This window comes from Mastigoproctus giganteus, chromosome 12, assembly GCF_048544385.1.
Source record: "Mastigoproctus giganteus isolate SK-2022 chromosome 12, ASM4854438v1, whole genome shotgun sequence".
Lineage (NCBI taxonomy): Eukaryota > Metazoa > Arthropoda > Arachnida > Uropygi > Thelyphonidae > Mastigoproctus > Mastigoproctus giganteus.
Window position 1 is genome coordinate 135,386,600 of NC_143586.1, and position 18,890 is coordinate 135,405,489.

General features: G+C 37.1%; 1 protein-coding gene across 1 annotated transcript in view; it reads right to left on the reverse strand.

Moving 5' to 3' along the window:
• Nucleotides 1-18,890, reverse strand: part of LOC150077444 (glutamine and serine-rich protein 1-like) — a 166,718-nt gene that overhangs the window by 14,516 nt on the left and 133,312 nt on the right. The window contains exon 8 of the mRNA XM_090385906.1: nt 17,925-18,011. Coding sequence (XP_090242032.1) covers nt 17,925-18,011 — 87 coding nt within the window. The remainder of the gene's footprint in view (nt 1-17,924; nt 18,012-18,890) is intronic.

The window sequence follows — 18,890 nt, forward strand, 5'->3', positions numbered from 1 at the left end:
ATCTGCTACCAATTCCTTAAATTCCAATCTCCAGTGGGGCAAAGACAACTTTGATTTCAGTCCTTCTAAAACTCAGTCTTGTCTTATATCTTGCAAAAAGGATTCTTCTGCTCCAATGCTTATCTTTGGTGGCACTCCGATTTCCAGGCAAAATGATATATCTCTTTTGGGGATTACCCTGACTTCTAACCTCTCTTCGCACAAACACATTACAAATATTGCTTCCTCTGTTTCTAAAAAACTTGGTTTTCTCTTTAGCTCTTGGTGTTACTTTTCTTCCAAACAGCTGTTCACTCTGTACAAATCGCAAATCCACCCTACTATTTAACATTGCTCCCACATCTGGGGTGGTGTCCCCAAAACCTCTCTCAAGCTTCTTGATTCCATTCAGAAGAAGGCAGTTAGGTTAATTAATGATTCGTCTCTAACAGAGTCTCTCCCCTCGCCGTCTCATAGACGTACTGTTTCTGCTGCATGCCTTTTTTACAGATACTTCCATGGGCACTGTTCTTCTGAATTGGTATCTATAATTCCCACTCTCTCTTTCAAAACAGTCTGCCACCAGCCCACATCCATTTACTGTCCAAATTCAAACTCACAGAACCAATTTTTCATCCTCCTCGTTTATTCATTCAACTGTGTTTTTTTGGAACACCCTTCCTTCGTAAGTATTTCCTGAAAATGACAGTCTGCAGAAGTTCAAGTCCAAAGTCAACAAATATCTTCTTTCGTCTTCTCAACCTCCAATCCAAGCTCGATACTAAGTACTATAGGTTCTAATAACTCTCATGTTTTCGGTTTACATAAAAAAAAAAAAAAAATTAACACTAATCAGTAATTAATGTCTTGGATCTTCCCCTTCTCTTGACTAGACCAACACTCAACCTGTATACCAATGATAACACTTTCATCAACTTTATTCTTCTTGATATCCTGTGAAGGTATGTTATCACTTTCCCATATTTGGGAATTAACCCAAATGTTTCTCAAAGAGCATTTTCCTGAATTTGTGAGTCAGGTGCGCAGCTAGAATCAGCTGGATTCTTCCACAACTTTATGCATGCTGTCAAGTTTTGGTTTGGTGTTCTCAAAATAGCAGGCTATCTGAGATTCCAGCTGGTGAAGCATCTCCTCAAATGTAAATTCATCTAAGTCTTCTGATATAACAAATACCAAATACTAGAATCAACTGATATTAAAGTTTCACTACCCATTTAATAATAGATCTGAAGATGTTGTGTAATGCTTCAGCTGGCTCTCAAGAGGTTTTCTGTATATTCCTTTTATTAAGCCAACCATAAACATATGTGCCCAAAAAATCACTGAAATTGTTCCCTGAATCATCATTGTTAATTTGAGATGACATATTAGCACATATCTGTTTACTATTATTATTATCCTGTGATTTACGTCTCTGAAAACACACGTGAATTTTAAAGTGCCGTGAACATTTTATGCCATAAAAAAAAAACACCGGCTTGGCATCTTTCCTGGTCAAAACAGAACTCAGTGGGTGGGGGAGACAAGGATTTGCGGTTTCGCTAATCCTTGTTCAGTATGTGCTATGCGCTTGTCATGGAAGGTTTCGTCGTTTGCTTTTAATTTATATGCTTATAAATTGAATAAATTTATCAATTTATAAATTGATATGCTTACAAAAGTGAAAAATCTAATGTTTTCTAGTGTGTTAGTGAAAACAGACTTTTTTGTGTGTGTTAATGGAAAAAAGTGACTTTATTGCAGACAAGCTCTTTTCTAACCCCTACAAAAATATGGCTACAAATAACAAGGGAATTGTGAAAAGATCAAAGGTGATGACATTAGCGAGTAAAATTCAGTTATTAGACAAAATTTCTAATGGTGAAAGTGTCTTGTCAGTCGGAAAATATTATAAAATCAATAAGTCAACGGTACGATCAATCAAGAAATCGGAATAAAAAGTCCGCCGTAGTGTCCATGAAAACGCACTAATTGCTTCAAAAATTTGCTCTGTAACTCGTGATGTTAAATTAGAAAAAATGGAAAAAGCTTTAAATCTGTGGATAGAAGACCGAACTCAAAATAAAATTCCGTCAAGTTCACTCATCATTCGTGAAAAGGCAAAACACCTTTATCAACACTTTAGCGAAACTGGTGATAGCTCTGGCGGGATAAGTTTTTTAGCTATAGCAAAGGTGCTGGATTGAAAAGTTTGTGTGAAATTTCTAATAAATATTACATTTAATATTAAATTGTTTCTTATTTTCATTTCAATGCCTTATGCTTGCATTTCACTATGTACTGTCTATGTACATAGTCATATTATGAAGGTACATATAATATATACATAGACAAAATTTTAGACTAGTTTTTCTTATATATTTCATACTTTGGAACGGAACCTCTTTATTACTATGGGAGCCATAACTCAGTATTCGCGTTTTTGGTATTCGCGGCATTTCTCAGGAACGTAACCCCCACGAATAGCGGGGGTTGTCTGTACAGTGTATCTGCATATCTATTGCACATGGTTTGCTTCTTGTGTTTTGCTTAGCATTGTATTGTTTAAATATTTAAGCAGAAGCAAAAGAAATGTATGAATCACTCTGAAAATTTCTGCTATGTATGTGTGTGTGGATGGTTTACTAGTTTACAACAAAAACCTAGAGGAAGAAAATAGAAAATCTATAGTATCACTAAACGTGCATATTCTTTGTACTTTGGAAGCAACATTGATCATCAAGATAACTTGGGCTGTATTACCTGCACAACAAATCTGAGGCTGTATCAACAAATCTGTGTGTGCTGTATTACCTGCACAACAAATCTGAGGATGTGATTAACTGGAAAAATTAAAAGTATGTTTTTCTGATGTTCCTATGGTGTGGCAAAAACCATGCGACCACATTGGTGATTGCTATTTCTGCTAGTCAAAAATATCACGGATGAACAGAAAAGCAAGTACAGCATCAAATATTCTGATATAAGACTTGTTCCACAATGAAGATTCCCAAAACTCATGGGATAAAGAAAGCAGTGATGAACATGGGAAGAATTCTTGTATTTCAGAATTTGCTGGACCATCCACTTCAACAGATTTGTATTAACAAACAGATAATTATAATGTAATATACAAATTAAGCAAGAAGAGTTGAATGACAGTTTAAGTTCTCTGTGGAACACTCTCCAATAGTTTTTTTGTAAATGTCCTTTGATATTTTCTGCCATTCATCCTTCAACGTGGCAAACAATTCAGCTCTCTCTATTTTTTTTTTTTGGGGGCAGTCTCCTCACTAGCACCTGATGATCCAATTCATCCCACAGGTTCTCTATTATGATTGAGGTCAGGGCTCTAGGCCAGCCAGTGCAATTTTTTGACTCATGTCCTCAAACCAGTCTGCAAGCAGTATGACATGGTGCATTACCCTGCTAATACAGGTATAGGCCTTCCCCATGTGCTCCACAACACGACTTTTATGTGTACATATATAAAATAATTGTCCAGCTTTCTCCAAGCATCTGCAACACACGAGCATGCCTGTCAGACCAGGTACTGTAACTCATTACTCCAAAGCGCAGCTTTCCTTTGATCTATGAGCCAAGAACAGCGGAATTTACACCGAGCTAGATGGTGTCTGGTATTAGTTAGTGTGATTAATGCTTGTGAACAGTGCACAGGACACTGCATCATGCAGTGTCCTGTGCAATGTTCTTGTCCAATTATCTCATTGAGGGCCTGTATTTGTGCTATAGCAATTTCACCTTGCAGTCTGAGCAGATAACTCTTTGTTCCCCTGTCATTTCACCATTGGATATTTTCTGGGGATGGTTTCGTGACAGTTTCAGTATCAGTCCCCATCCATATGCAGATCACACTGCCAATCACTGACCTAGGTGTCTTCATTGCTGTTTAAATGTCATGTACAGACTGATTTCTTAAGTGGCACCCTATTCTGTGCTGAAATTGTGTTAACTTCATTGATTACAGCATCTTGCATTTGTACTACTATCTCCACAAAGGCCTATGAGCATATTTACAGTTGTGTCTGAAATGTGATGCTTGGGTAGGATGTCACCAACCAACAAACAACAGAAGGGAGTCTGGCTATTAATGGTAGGACAGTGTATTTATCGATGCCTCAAAATTAAGTTTAAAAGCAGTTTTGTTAAACGCAATTCCTCTATTTCATGCTGTTGGCTTGAAAGAAACATATGAAGTATATCAAGTTCCAGAGGGCAATAAAGTATTATGACTTTGCTTGGAATATCTGTAGTGGTGAATCTTAAGGTAATTTGATCATTCACTGGTTTCACAATATACTCTGTTACTTTCAATGTTTGTGGTACAGTCAAGCAACAAAAAAATGTGCAGAAGTGGAAAAGAGGTGTGGGGGGGGGATTTTTATCATTTTGACATGTAATACATGTCAGAGAAATCTAGCAACTGTGGGATTGTCAGTTTTTATTAAGGGAGAATGCATCAGCAGTGCAGCCATCTAATTTTTGATAATTTTTCTACATGATCATTTTATTTTTATTCTGTTATTCCTTAGGACATTTATCAAAATTTGGAAACGAGAAACTTGGCAATATGAAGTTACTGAAACAGTGTCACTTACAAAATTGCTCGGGTATAATACTCCATTAAGAAAAATAAAATAATAAGTATTTAAATAATAGAGATACAAAATAATACACAATTTTTTAACTGGAAAAAAATTTTCTTTTATGCTTTCTTATAAAAGTAAAGGGTTTCAGATCCTCCACCTCTCAAGTGACATACTAAATTTTTTTCTATTGCTTTGGTGGCAATGTCAGAACATTTTCAAATGCCTTGAAATTAATGATGCAAGACAGATACAAAGCCCATGCCAATGCTCATCACATTGTGAGATTTCAGACTACATAATGGGACCAGCTGTAGAAATATGAATTGTTTCAAGGCAACAAAACATGGTCAGAAGTCATGTGACCATGAATAATGTAAAAATTCCATCAGGGGTGGGACTGCATTGTTCACAATTTGCTGTACAAATAGCCTCCTCTTGCTCTGAGATACCATCCAACAGCCTTCTAGCTGTATGGCTAATGTATTAGATGTATTAAAACACTAGATTAGAAGAAGGGCACAACTCTGGAGTAAGGTATTAAACGACAGAGCACCATAGCAGGGAATAAATATACTTTAATTTAAAGCTTGTGCAACTGAGGAGTGAGGCTCATAAGTAAATCATTTTTAAATCTGAATTTTAAAGAAATAGAATTACACAAGTTTTAGAACAAAAATACTAGCACATTCTTGCCCCTTAAAAAGGAATAATACACCAGGAAATCAAAATTGTATACAAATTGACTGCTGGTAAATATATTATTAATGCAACCATTCACTAGCATTTACACAAATTGTTGTCTGAGAATATACAACTGAACGAAACATATCTTTCTTTTCCCGTAAAATGGAAGACTCCTCCCCTCCAAACAGCAGAGCCTGTTATCTGAAACAGGAGGGAGAAAAATTCACTGGGGAAGGATGAGGGGCAATACTTAAGAAAGCTGCATGTTTTTAGAAACAAAAATATTTTTAACTGCAATTAATTAGAAAAACCTGTTAACACCATTACTATTCAAGACCATTGAAAACTTCTATTAAGGGCAATATATATCCTACTAACTAAGCATGAGTGGAGCAGACTAATGGAAACTTTAAAGTTCAGGTTGATAAAAAAAAAATATATGACATATATGCATATTTGGAAGGGGCAGGATGAGAATAAGAAGAAAATGACTAAAATTTGTAAGAAAAATAAACTTGCCAGAATATCATAAAAGGAACATGAATACCTGAAAAGCAGGTGGCTTGAATTTTTAAATCTGTATTATTTTTCCAATTTCTGTCCCTCCTGTATCCTGCTTTTTAATCACATGATTTTTAAGGTAAGGTAAGAATATTGAATTCCAAATTCTCTTAAAATCGGATTTTGATTACTTTTTTTTAGCATTAGCATTAGTAGAGGCATATGATGCAAGAAAGCAAGCTTATGCAGCATCAGCCAAAAAAAAAACTTCCACTTTACCCCTCCGTTTGTTCGAAATACCTGTCCAGCTGAGCCTTAAATTTATTTAGGCTATCAACTTTCAAAACAAGGGATGGAAGTCTGTTCCACCAACCAACTACCCGCTGTCTAAAGGCAAATTTCCACACATCTATCCTACATCTGTCATTTCTCAATTTGAATTTATGCCCTCTCAGGTGATTATTCTGAGCAAGAGGCAGAATCCTATCAGCATTGAGCATGCTCAAATCATTCAAGGCTTTATACACCTCTATCAGATCACTTCGCCAGTGCCTAGTCACCAGACACTGTAATTTGCAAAAATTAAGCCTTTCTTCGTAAGAGCAACCCTTTGTTCCATTCACTAATCTTGTTGCCTTTCTCTGTACTCGTTCCAGCAGCTTTACATCCTTGATATGAGGCCTCCAGACCTGTATACAGTACTCAACGTGTGGCTTGATGCCTTATAAAAGGGAATAATCACCTCCTTATCCCTGCTAGAAAAATTCCTGTATATCATTGATAAGACAACATGAGCTACTCTTGCTGCCCGTCTGCAGTGCTCAGAGAACTTCATATCTGCCTGTACAATTACTCCCAGGTCCTTTTCATTCTCTACCACTGCCAGTGTAGTACCACAGAGTTGATACGTTGCTGTGGGGTTGCTGTTTCCCATATGTAGTACTTTACATTTGTCAATGTTAAACTTCATTTGCCACCTCTCAGCCCATCTGCTCAAACTTTCCATATCCTGTTGCAGCAGCATAGCGTCAGTAGTGTCCTTAACAACCCTGCCAACTTTTGTATCGTCTGCAAACTTGGACATTAAGCTTGATATACCATCATCAATATTATTTATAAATACACAAAACAATAATGGACTCAACACTGAACCCTGAGGGACTCCACTGATAACATTAGTCCACGTTGAGCAGTGTCCATTGATTACCACTCTCTGTCTTATCCCCTTCAACCACCACTTTTTTCATAGCAGCAATTTGCCTCCAATGCCACACTGGTCCAATTTGTGCAGGTCTTCCATGTGCAACAGTATCAAAAGCCTTTCTAAGATCCAAGTATATAATATCAAAGTTATTCCCTGCATCCAGTTCTTTTGTGACTGCATCATAGTATCCAATCAAATTTGGCTCTTCCGTAGCCAGGTGGGAAAGAGCAGCAGTGCGTAGCACACGCTTCTTGATTAGACCAAGGTTCGAGCCTGTCACCATCAAATACGGAGAATGCAGAAAGGTCAGGGAATGACCACCGCATATTCCTGGAGCAATATAGCCTTAGTTGCTAATGCTCCTAAAAACCTAACAACAACAACAACATCCAATCAAATTGGTCAGGCAAGACTTCCCCTTAACAAAACCATGCTGTGTTCGAGCTAAGTCTTGTCTAGATGATCCTGCAGTGCTTCTTTAACCAGTGCCTCCATTAATTTTCCTGGAACAGAAGTTAAACTCGCAGGTCTATAATTACTTGTGTCAGCCTTTGATCTTCCTTTGTGAATTGGGGTCACATTTGCACATTTCCAGTCTATGGGTACCTCCCCTGAGTCCAAAGAAGCTGTCTTAATTATGGCTAAGGGCTTGCTTACTTCCTTTGCCGCCTCCTTTAATATAACTGGATAGATCCCATCCACCCCAGGTGCCTTTCTTGTGTTAATTAAACAAGTTTTCAAACAAAAAACAAGTTTTCTTATGATAAAAGCATTAGCAATATTTTATTATTACGTAATAGTCGTAATAAAATACGTATTTTATTACAATTATTTATTGTGTTTGGTAATGTTTTGGTTACAAATGTGTGTTCAATCTTGGGTAGTCGGCACCTAACCCTATTTTTCCCATAGGGCTTGTTGTTTATATTGCATGAGGGTTTCTAGGGACACAACTAACGTGCTATACGAGGACTGACTGTACTTCAAATTCATCAAATTTATTTACCAAACTTCTAGCATTGGTGTACACGCAAGTATACATGCACCTGTTCTTTTTCTTAGCCACCCTAACACAACTCATGTGTTTACTTGTACCGCAATGACTTCCAGCAGTCTCTGAAATATCCTGCATCTTGTTTTCCAGGCTTCTGCTCATTCCAACAGAAGCAGTGCAAGAATCACTTTCACCTCTGCCAGTGGCTACTATCAATCTATTAGTCCTTGTATCCCCCGAAGCTATCAGTTTTCCGACCCACCTAACACTGCCTCGATAGCATCAGCAAATATTCTTGCACCCTTTCTATTTAAGTGTATCCCATCCCTGTAGAAGCAGTCCCTTCTGTTAACAAGTACAGACCAGGCTGAAAAAAATTCTACCCCTTGAGCCTTGCACAATCGTTCCAGGGCCAAATTATCCTTATCAATGAAAAAGTAATTAAGGATATTCATAATAATGCCTGATGTTTGAACAGCTTTGGGATGTTCTAATTGTATATCGTTGCAGTTATGAGATTAGTATCGATGTAGCAAATGACGCAAGCAAATAACCCTATACAGCATTCATCAAGAAGAGAGAAAAAAAAAAAAAAAGAAAAAAAGAAAAAAAGAAATTTCCATATCATCAATCCATCCCCTCTAACAGTTTGTCTAGGGTTTTTTTTTTTTTAAACAGTGAGAATAAGCGGTATTAGAACCTATAGTACTTAGTGCCATGCATGGGTTGAAAGAAGAAATCTGTTGCAAATTTGATTTGAATATCTGTAGATTATAATTTTCAGCAAATATGTATGAAGGGAGGCTGTTCCAGAAAACGAAAATTGAAGGAATAATTGAGGAAGAAGAAAAACTGGTTCTGTGAGTTTGAAGTTGGACAGTAAAAGGATGCTGACTGGTTGCAGCACATGTTCGGACTGGTTTGGAAGAGAGAGTGGGAATTACAGAAGCTAATTCAGAAGAACAGTGGCTATGGAAGTAGGCACTGTTCTACAGAAAAAGTATACAGAAACAGAACGTCTATGAGACAGAGAGTGGAGAGACTCTGTTAGAGATGAGTCATTAATTGACCTAACTGTCCTCTTTTGAATGGAATCTAGAAACCTAAGAGAGGTTCTGGGAGCACCACCCCAGAAGTTGGAACAATATTCCATGGTAGGGTGGATTTGAGTTTTGTACAGATTGAGTATACAAATTTTTAATTGAGTATTTAAGTTATTTAGAAGAAAAGAAACACTGGGAGTGAAAGAGAAAACAGTTTTTTAGATGCAGCGGAAACAGTATTTGTGATGTGATTATGCCAAGAGAAATCAGAAGTTGGGATAGTTTGTTTGTTATTTGGTTTTTAGGAGCATTAGCAACTAAGGCCATATTGCTCCGGGATATGTGGTGGTCATTCCCTGACCATTCCGCATCCTCCGTATTTGGTGGTGGCGGGCTCGAACCCCGGTCTAATCAAGAAGCATGTGCTACGCACCACTGGTCCTTCCCACCTGGCTACGGAGGCGCCTCAGAAGTTGGGATAATTCCCAACAGAGATTTGTTATCTAGCCTACAAATCTGAGTATCATTGAAGATAAGCAAAGGAGCAGAAGAATCCTTTTTACGAGATATAAGACAGGACTGAGTTTTAGAAGGATTGAAATAAACTATCTTTACAGTACTGTAGAATTACTTGGAGATCAGCATTTAAAGAATTGGTAGTGGATATTCGAGAAGTTGAAGCTGTTTGTGCAGAGCAAGGTTTCTCAAACTGGAAGATGGAATGCAATGTGCTATTATCAGCAAAACTATGGATACAATTTCTAGTCAATGGAAGAAATTATTAATATATCAGAGAAAAAAAGTGGGAGAAAGAACTGAACCTTGGGGAACACTTACATTAGTGGAGAAGTTAGAAGACAGAGAGCCATGTGCTGTCACCTGCAGCAAGTGGTAAGAGATAAATCTGAATATTCAATTACAAAAAACAGTTCGGAAACAAACTATAAGATGGAAGCTATTTAGAAGACTTATGCTGATCAAAAGCCTTTGAAATGTCAAGCAACTGCTTGAGTTTCATGAAACGTTTCCATTGAATTTGCCCACAGATGGGTAACATAAGTCAGTATATCACCAGTGGATCAACACGGATGGAATCTGTAGTGATGATCATTGATCAGTAGGAAGATTTCTAGATAGTTTAGAAGTCAGCAGTTAATGGATTTCCTCAGTATTTTAGAAAGAATAGAAGTAAGTCAATGGGATGATAATTGGATAGTAGGGATTTGTCACTCTTTTTAAGAACTAGCTGGATATGAGCAAATTTCCAAGAGGAGGAAGAGTAATACCTGTGGAATAAGAAAGTGAAAAAAGGCAACACAGAAAAGGAGTAAGCTTGGGAGCAAAGGTTTTGAGAACAAGTGGAGACATAACATCAGGACCAGGTGCTTTCTTGGCATCAAGACTGTTCAAAATTTTTCTGACGTCCTTTTGTTGGAAGACCACAGGAGGCATTGAATGGAGTGTACTGGGAATGGTAGGAAGTGGTTTGGCAAGATCATCAATATATGAGTTAGAAGAAAAGGAGGACGCTGGCAAGTGAGCTTCATCTTTTGCTGAAGTGGCAACAGAACCATCTGGTTTTGACAGAGGTGGAAATAGAGATGAGCAAAAATTGCAGCCAATAGCTTTGGCACGATACCAGAATGCTCAACTACTATTTGGACAAGAAGCAAGTTTTCTATTCTTAGCCTGTTCAAAATCTAGTTTACTAACTTTGGTGTAGGCAGAAAATGAATCTGGAGATTTGAATATAAGCCAATTGTGATATGCAACATTCTTATCTTGAACAGCCTTAGCACATTTATTGCAAAACCACGGTTTAGATAAAAGACATGATTTTAAGGTGGGGTGTGGAACAAAGGATTTCATCCCTACATGAATAATTTCACTGACATGATCTGAGCAAATGATGACACCAGAAGATTTATTTGAAACAGTAATCTGACTAAGGAAGAAGAAAAGAAATCTTGCAGATCATCCCATTTTGCATTCTTGTAATGCCAAACAAAAAGAGGTTGGGAATGGCCAGGAGAGAAAGGCTCCATTGGAGATGAGACCATCACCAAGCTGTGACCTGAGGTGCCTACCTATAGGACCACTCACTAAGAAGGGTTGTTTGTGAGAAAAAGATCAAGCTTGTTGGCTGTGTAGTTAGGATTGTCTGGTATTCAGGTAGGTAAGCTGAACAATCTGTGTGAGGTCATTAGTAATTGCAAAGTCTCAGCATCTCAACCAGATGGAGCTGTGAACATTAAAATCACCAAGGAAAATTACCTCACTGTTAGGAGAGCTGGACAAGAGAAAGTTAAGTTTCAAAGAGAGGAAGGCAAAGAGTTAAGTGATTAGCAGAGTTGGGAGAAAAATAGAAGCAAGAGATGAATTTGAAAGAATGTGGTAGGGAGATTTTAAGCCAGAGAAGATCGAAAAGAGGAGACTTCAAATTACTAAGTCTCTGACAGAGAATACCAGCGGGGACATATGCACAAATACCACCCTTGAAGCGAAAGGAATCATACAGCGAATAATTAGGACAACTGAGATGAACAGTGGTTGAATCAACAGATAACTGGGTTTCTTTCAGGTTTGTGAGACTAAGTGGAAGTAGACATCATTGAGATCAGAACCAAGACCACGTATACTACAGAAATGAACGAGGAAGTGTATAAGAGGTTTAGATCTCTTCATAGATAAGTTTGGCTATTCATGATGTATTCAGTAATAAGAAAAGGTGGGGAGGATGTGTTGTATAAAGTAATGAAATTTTTGAATGTGGTGTACACAGCAAGAATATATGCAGCTCCTTGGTATAACATGGCCTTGAAAATGTACGCACGCACACACACCCCCACCCACCCCTCAGACTTCCTCTGGTCACTATCTAGTAGAATAGAAGCAGTGGTTTCATCAGCGGTCAGATGAAGTGGGAACAAGTAGCATTAAAATATCTTAAATAGTGTACATTTAGGTGATTAATAGAACGTCTTAGAGTACCGTATATGAATTAGACTAAATGGGGATGATAGCATAAAGGCTTAAGTTTGATACTCACCTCAACTGATCTGCTCTGTTACATGATGTTAAGGTGGAATAGGATTAAAACGAATTTAGAATATTGATTAAAAATAATAAAGGCAGAAATTATCAAAAGATCTGTGGTTAAGATTTGACCAGGGAAGAAGAAGTGCACAATCTTATTCCAGGTTGTCATATATGTGAAATGTTAACATGAAAGCTAGGTGAAGCCAATAGTTGTAACGAGAGACTGTCGTATAAACGTCTTCAGTTGGCAATGATAGGTAAAAGGAGAACTATGTATTTAAAGAGTCCTGATTTCCCTTGATGCACTCTGAAACATGTGGAAACCTCATGTGTGTCAGGTTCCAGACCGGTGAAAGAATTGTCGGGAGTTTTGTATTCAAAACATTAAAATTAGTGTTATGGCGACACCATTCTATAACGAGTGCCTCGTATTGAAAAATTTGTAACTGGATTTTAAATTAATAATAGGAACAGCTGAATCAATTTGGGGGTTATGATTATGGGAGTGAATGTGCTGAGTGAGTTCGGTGCTGGCATGATCAGTTTTGAAACTATTAAAATGGTAATAAGCACGTGTGTTGGAGGTTTTTATTGTACCATATTTTGCAGTGGTGCTTCCGATATAGCATGTGTTTCATCCTGGTTGACACTTAATTAAATAAACTATATTATTGATATCGCATATAGGTTAACTGTGTGTTTCTTTGTAAGCATTGAACATAGACCTTAATTTATTATATGAAGAAAACGTTAAGGTTATATCAGTTGAACTATCGATATCATGTGGACCAATCTGATTCATCCCCTACTTTATGTAAACTCTAGAAGGAAGGGGATGAATCAGATTGGTCCACTTGATATCGATGGTTGAACTGTTGATGATCCTGCTCAGGTAGCTAACAAACTAAATGAATATTTTGCATCGACATTCGCACATGAGGAGTTATTCAGTGAGGGGAATGCCAGAAGTGTATTCAACTCTGGCAGTAAGCTAGATAATCTTTTAATAACTGAGAGTAAAGTGGAGGAGAAATTGTTGACGATAAACACAAGAAAGCACCTGGGGTGGATGGGATCTATCCAGTTATATTAAAGGAGGCAGCAAAGGAAGTAAGCAAACCATTAGCCATAATTATCAAAAGATCTGTGGTTAAGATTTGACCAGGGAAGAAGAAGTGCACAATCTTATTCCAGGTTGTTTCTGGACAAAAATGTGACCCCAATTCACAAAGGAGGATCAAAGGCTGACACAAGTAATTATAGACCTGTGAGTTTAACTTCTGTTCCAGGAAAATTAATGGAGGCACTGGTTAAAGAAGCACTGCAGGATCATCTAGACAAGACTTCAGTTATAGCTCGGACACAGCATGGTTTTGTTGAGGGGAAGTCTTGCCTGACCAATTTGATTGGATACTATGATGCAGTCACAAAAGAACTGGATGCAGGGAATAACTTTGATATTATATACTTGGATCTTAGAAAGGCTTTTGATACTGTTGCACATGGAAGACTGCTGCACAAATTGGAGCAGTGTGGCATTGGAGGCAAATTGCTGCTATGGATAAAGGGGTGGTTGAGGGGGGAGAAGACAGAGAGTGGTAATCAATGGACACTGCTCATCTTGGACTAATGTTATCAGTGGAGTCCCTCAGGGTTCAGTGTTAGGTCCATTATTGTTTTGTGTATTTATAAATAATATTGATGATGGTATATCAAGCTTAATGTCCAAGTTTGCAGACGATACAAAAGTTGGCAGGGTTGTTAAGGACACTATTGACATTATGCTGCTGCAACAGGATATGGAAAGGTTGAGCAGATGGGCCGAGAGGTGGCAAATGAAGTTTAACATTGACAAATGTAAAGTACTACATATGGGAAACAGCAACGTATCAACTATGTGGTACTACACTGGCAGTGGTAGAGAATGAAAAGGACCTGGGGGTAATTGTGCAGGCAGATACGAAGTTCTCTGAGCAGTGCAGACGGGCAGCAAGAGTAGCTCATGGTGTCTTATCAATGATATACAGGAATTTTTCTAGCAGGGATAAGGAGGTGATTATTCCCTTTTATAAGGCATCAAGCCACACCTTGTGTACTGTATACAGGTCTGGAGGCCTCATTTCAAGAAGGATGTAGAGCTGCTGGAACGAGTACAGAGAAGGGCAACAAGATTAGTGAATGGAACAAAGGGTTGCTCTTACGAAGAAAGGCTTAAGTTTTGCAAATTACAGTGTCTGGAAACTAGGCACTGGCGAGGTGATCTGATAGAGGTGTATAAAGCCTTGAATGGTTTGAGCATGCTCAATGCTGATAGGATTCTGCCTCTTGCTCAGAATAATCACCTGAGAGGGCATAAATTCAGATTGAGGAAAGACAGAGGTAGGATAGATGTGTGGAAATTTGCCTTTAGACAGCGTGTAGCTGGTTGGTGGAACAGACTTCCATCCCTTGTTGTGAAAGTTGATAGCCTAAATAAATTTAAGGCTCAGCTGGACAGGTATTTCGAACGAAAGGAGGGGTGAAGTGGAAGTTTTTTTTTTTTTTTTTGCCTGATGCCGCATAAGCTTGCATCATATGCCTCTACTAATGCTAATCAATGTTGGCAAATACTTTACAAAGTTGCCGAGCAAGTCTACAATGGTAAGGGAGGATGATACGTGTATTTTGTTTATTATCCCGGTTGGTGTTTTGGTCGTGCAGATTGTTTATTCTGTATTCGGCAATGAAAATTGTGATGAATTAGTCATAAGGGATGTTGTCTAGCAGTAAACATCTTTATAAGATACTGAGGTTCTGTGACTAAATCGTCATGTGAAGAACTGTATTTAATGGTGTTATGAATCTGATTGTACAGGATAGATTTTTTTATAGTAAGTGGATGGTGTGATCGGAAATGTTTACTGGTGTTCGTATCTTTTCTATAAAATTTTTGTTACTAATTTTATACCTGTTTTATATATTGTAAGGTTAAGGAAGTTGATTTTGTCTTTTTCTATTTCGAGGGTGTATTTTAGTCTATTGCATATGGTATTGAACTCAAAATAAAGATATTGTCAATGGGAGGTTTGTCTCCGATTAACAATACATCATCAGCATAATGCACGTAGAGCTTAATACCTGTGGGAAACGGTTGAAGTACTTGGTTCTTGATAGTGGCTAAATAGATTTCGGATAAAGGGGCTGAAATTCTTAGTCCCATAAGGAAATAAATATTTGTTCGAATATTTGGTCCTGAAACCGGAAATATCTGGCATCAAGCAGGGTTGAGGTAAGTTCCATAATGCTGTTTATACTTAGGGAAGTACATTTAATTAAAGTATCATCTGCTGTTAGGAGTTCTCGTAAGGATTGTAATGTAAAATCTAATCGTTGTAACTGGATTTTAATATAAAATCCAGTTACAAAATTTTTCAATACGAGCCACTCGTTATAGAATGGTGTTGCCATAACACTAATTTTAATGTTTTGAATACAAAACTCCTGACAAATCTTTCACTGGTCTGGAACCCGACACACGTGAGGTTCCCACATGTTTCAGAGTGCATCACGGGAAATCGGGACTCTTTAAATACATAGTTTTCCTTTTACCTATCATTGCCAACCGAAGACGTTTATACGAAAGTCTCTCGTTACGACTATTGGCTTCATCCAGATTTCATGTTAATATTTCACGTATATGACAACCTGGAATAAGATGCCACACTTCTTCCCTGGGCAAATCTTTTAATATATTTGTCCTTATTTATTATTTTTAAAAGAATTTTTAATTTTTAATAAATATTCTAAATTAGTTTAATCCTATTCCAGCTTAACATCATGTAACAGAGCAGATCAGTTGAGGTGAGTATTGAAAATTAAGCCTTTATGCTATCATTCCTAAATTCGCTTGCGTTTGCACCAAGAATACTTGTAAAAAACATCCACGCATCAGACATCAATCACCGTCATTCGCGAATGAATGTATTTATATTAAATACATTCATTATCTGAAATTTAGACTTAAAAGGAACATGCCACCCCAGACATGGTCTGAATTTGTTTGATCTTAATTAAATTATGCAGCACTTGACATCATGACAGAAAGACATTTAAAAAAAATTGAACACACTTACACAAATAACACACCCCTAAGCAATAATCCATCGTCAATATTTCATCACAACCAATTTCCACAGCTGAATTATCCGGATTAGAATTCGGGTTCAATTTTGCAATAAATGACCTACATTATCCCATAAAAGATTGCATAGTTAAGTTGCAAACAAAATTAGAAAACCACCCAGACAAATGGTAAATCATACACGAGACCAACAACATTATCAATTCTCGACTAGTTCTACAATCTAACACGAATAAGTAGCAATTATCAAATAAACATAAATTGCGGAAAAACTCCAATATCATTATACAGAAAGCCGATAAAGGCGACACTTGCCATTCTAGACAAAAACACATACATTAACAAAATGCCACTTATCCTTTTTGACACAGACACTTACAAAACTGACAGCACATATAACATTTCTGGACAAAAAAAACAAACTGGACCTTATTTTGAGGAGACTAAGATCAAACAAGGAAATTAACCTCTACATGCTACAATTAATAAGCTTCTGCAGCAATGTCCTTCCACATGTTTGGTATTATTAAATTACATAAACTCAACCACCCCTTATGATCAATAGTTTCCTTCAGCAAATCTGCCTTCGCCAATCTTTCCACCTTCTTGGTAAAAATCATATCACCCCTCATAAGATTCTTAAAATTTAGAGGTTGCAACACCAACCAGGCCTTCAAATACATAAACACCACCACAATTTCTGTAGAACATATATTGGCCTCCAATATCGTTTCCCTATACACTAACATACAATTAGATTTTACATTACAATCCTTATGATAACTCCTAACAGCAGTTTGATACTTTAATTAAACATACTTCCCTAAGTATAAACAGCATTATGGAACTTACCCCAACCCTACTTGATGCCAGATATTTCCGGTTTCAGGACCAAATATTTGGTCTCCCTATGAGCCTAGGAATTTCAGCCCCCATATCCGAAATCTATTTAGCCACTATCGAGAACCAAATACTTCAACCGTTTCCCACAGGTATTAAGCTCTACATGATGTATTGTTAATCGGAGACAAACCTTCCATTGACAATCTCTTTATTAAGTTCAATACCATACATGATAGACTAAAATACACTTTCGAAATAGAAAAAGATAATAAAATCAACTTCCTTTACCTAACAATACATAAAACAGGTACAAAAATTTATAGAAAGGATATGAACACAGGTAAATAACAGGTAACATTTCCGATCACACCATCCACTTAGTATAAAAAAATTGGTTCTGTACAATCAGATTCATAATGCCATAAAATACAGTTCTTTACACTAGTCCAAGAAGAGCAGTGACCTTTGATAACTAACCTCTGTATTATCCCAATTAAAATCCCTTAACCACAGCAGTAACTTGACCTTCATGCTACACTGCTCCAATTTTTATAGTAGTCGTATGTGTAACAGTAGCAAAAGCTTTTCTGAAATCTCAGTATATGATGTCAAAATTATTTTTTGCATCCAGTTCCATCATAGTATTGAATTATATTGGTCAGACAACACTGCACATGTCTGGTTTCTTTGGTTTCTTGGCAGCTAGTTTTGGGATAGATACTATGGACATATTCATACATCATAACATTTATACATATTTAAAAAAAACATGCACACATGCACACACACACACACACAGTTGTCAAAAGATATAAAAAATAAATGTCTTAATATTAAAAATGATTTAATACACAGCTCTAAGTCATGGTTCCACATTTTGGGCACTTTCCAAACATAAAAATATTACCTGATTCACCCACATTGTATCTTGCAAACAGTGCTCAAGGATGAAATGGGACTCCTTTTCATCATCTCCACCTTTCACTTGATTAACCTATTGACATGAACATATATTTTTCATTACAACAAAATTTCAGCAATTCAAAATTATTACAGCACACAGTATTTATATATGAAAACAGCATCCAATATAAAAAATCAAGTACAACTCATCCTAACATTTGTGAGGCTGATGATGGTTTGGAACCTTAGTATTGTAAAATGTTCAACTAAAAAATTTCATGGCAGAAACCTGATTTATTTACAATACTCACCACCATCGATACATTCAGTGTGGAATGTAACAATTAAAAATTTTAAAAGGGATAAAATTAATGCAAAGGGCATTTACATGACTGGTTCATGAAAACTAAAACAAACAGTGTGCAAATGGGAGCTGTAACCATAAAACATGAGGGTGTTCATTTGCAGCCAGTGTGAAAAACGGAGAAAATTAATAATAATAATTAAAAAAAAAATATATATATATATATACACACAGGTGATCCCTGGCTGAGCGTGGCTTCACCGTGAATGGATTTGCACATGAACGGTAGAAGTCCGTGCGACATAGATTGTGCCGTACACGGCCCAAGGTTCGCAGTAGTGTGCTGTATCTGACTCAGCCATGCTACCTTATTACACAGTACAGTCAGTTCTGCTATAACACGGTACAACGAAGAGAAGATTGTGCAAATTTTATTTGTGTTTTATATGATTGAATATTTCATGGAAGGGAAAAACACATTTCAACCATGATAATGTAAAAACTCACACAATTCCAGTTATCGGTATTATCGCAAATCCAATAAGATCAAGTTTACTACCCATTTATAATTAGATTGCACTAACAGAAAAGCACAATAAACCGGGACCTGCAAATTGTTTTTACTGTTTTGATGGTGGCGATCTCCAGAAATTTCTCTTTGAAAAG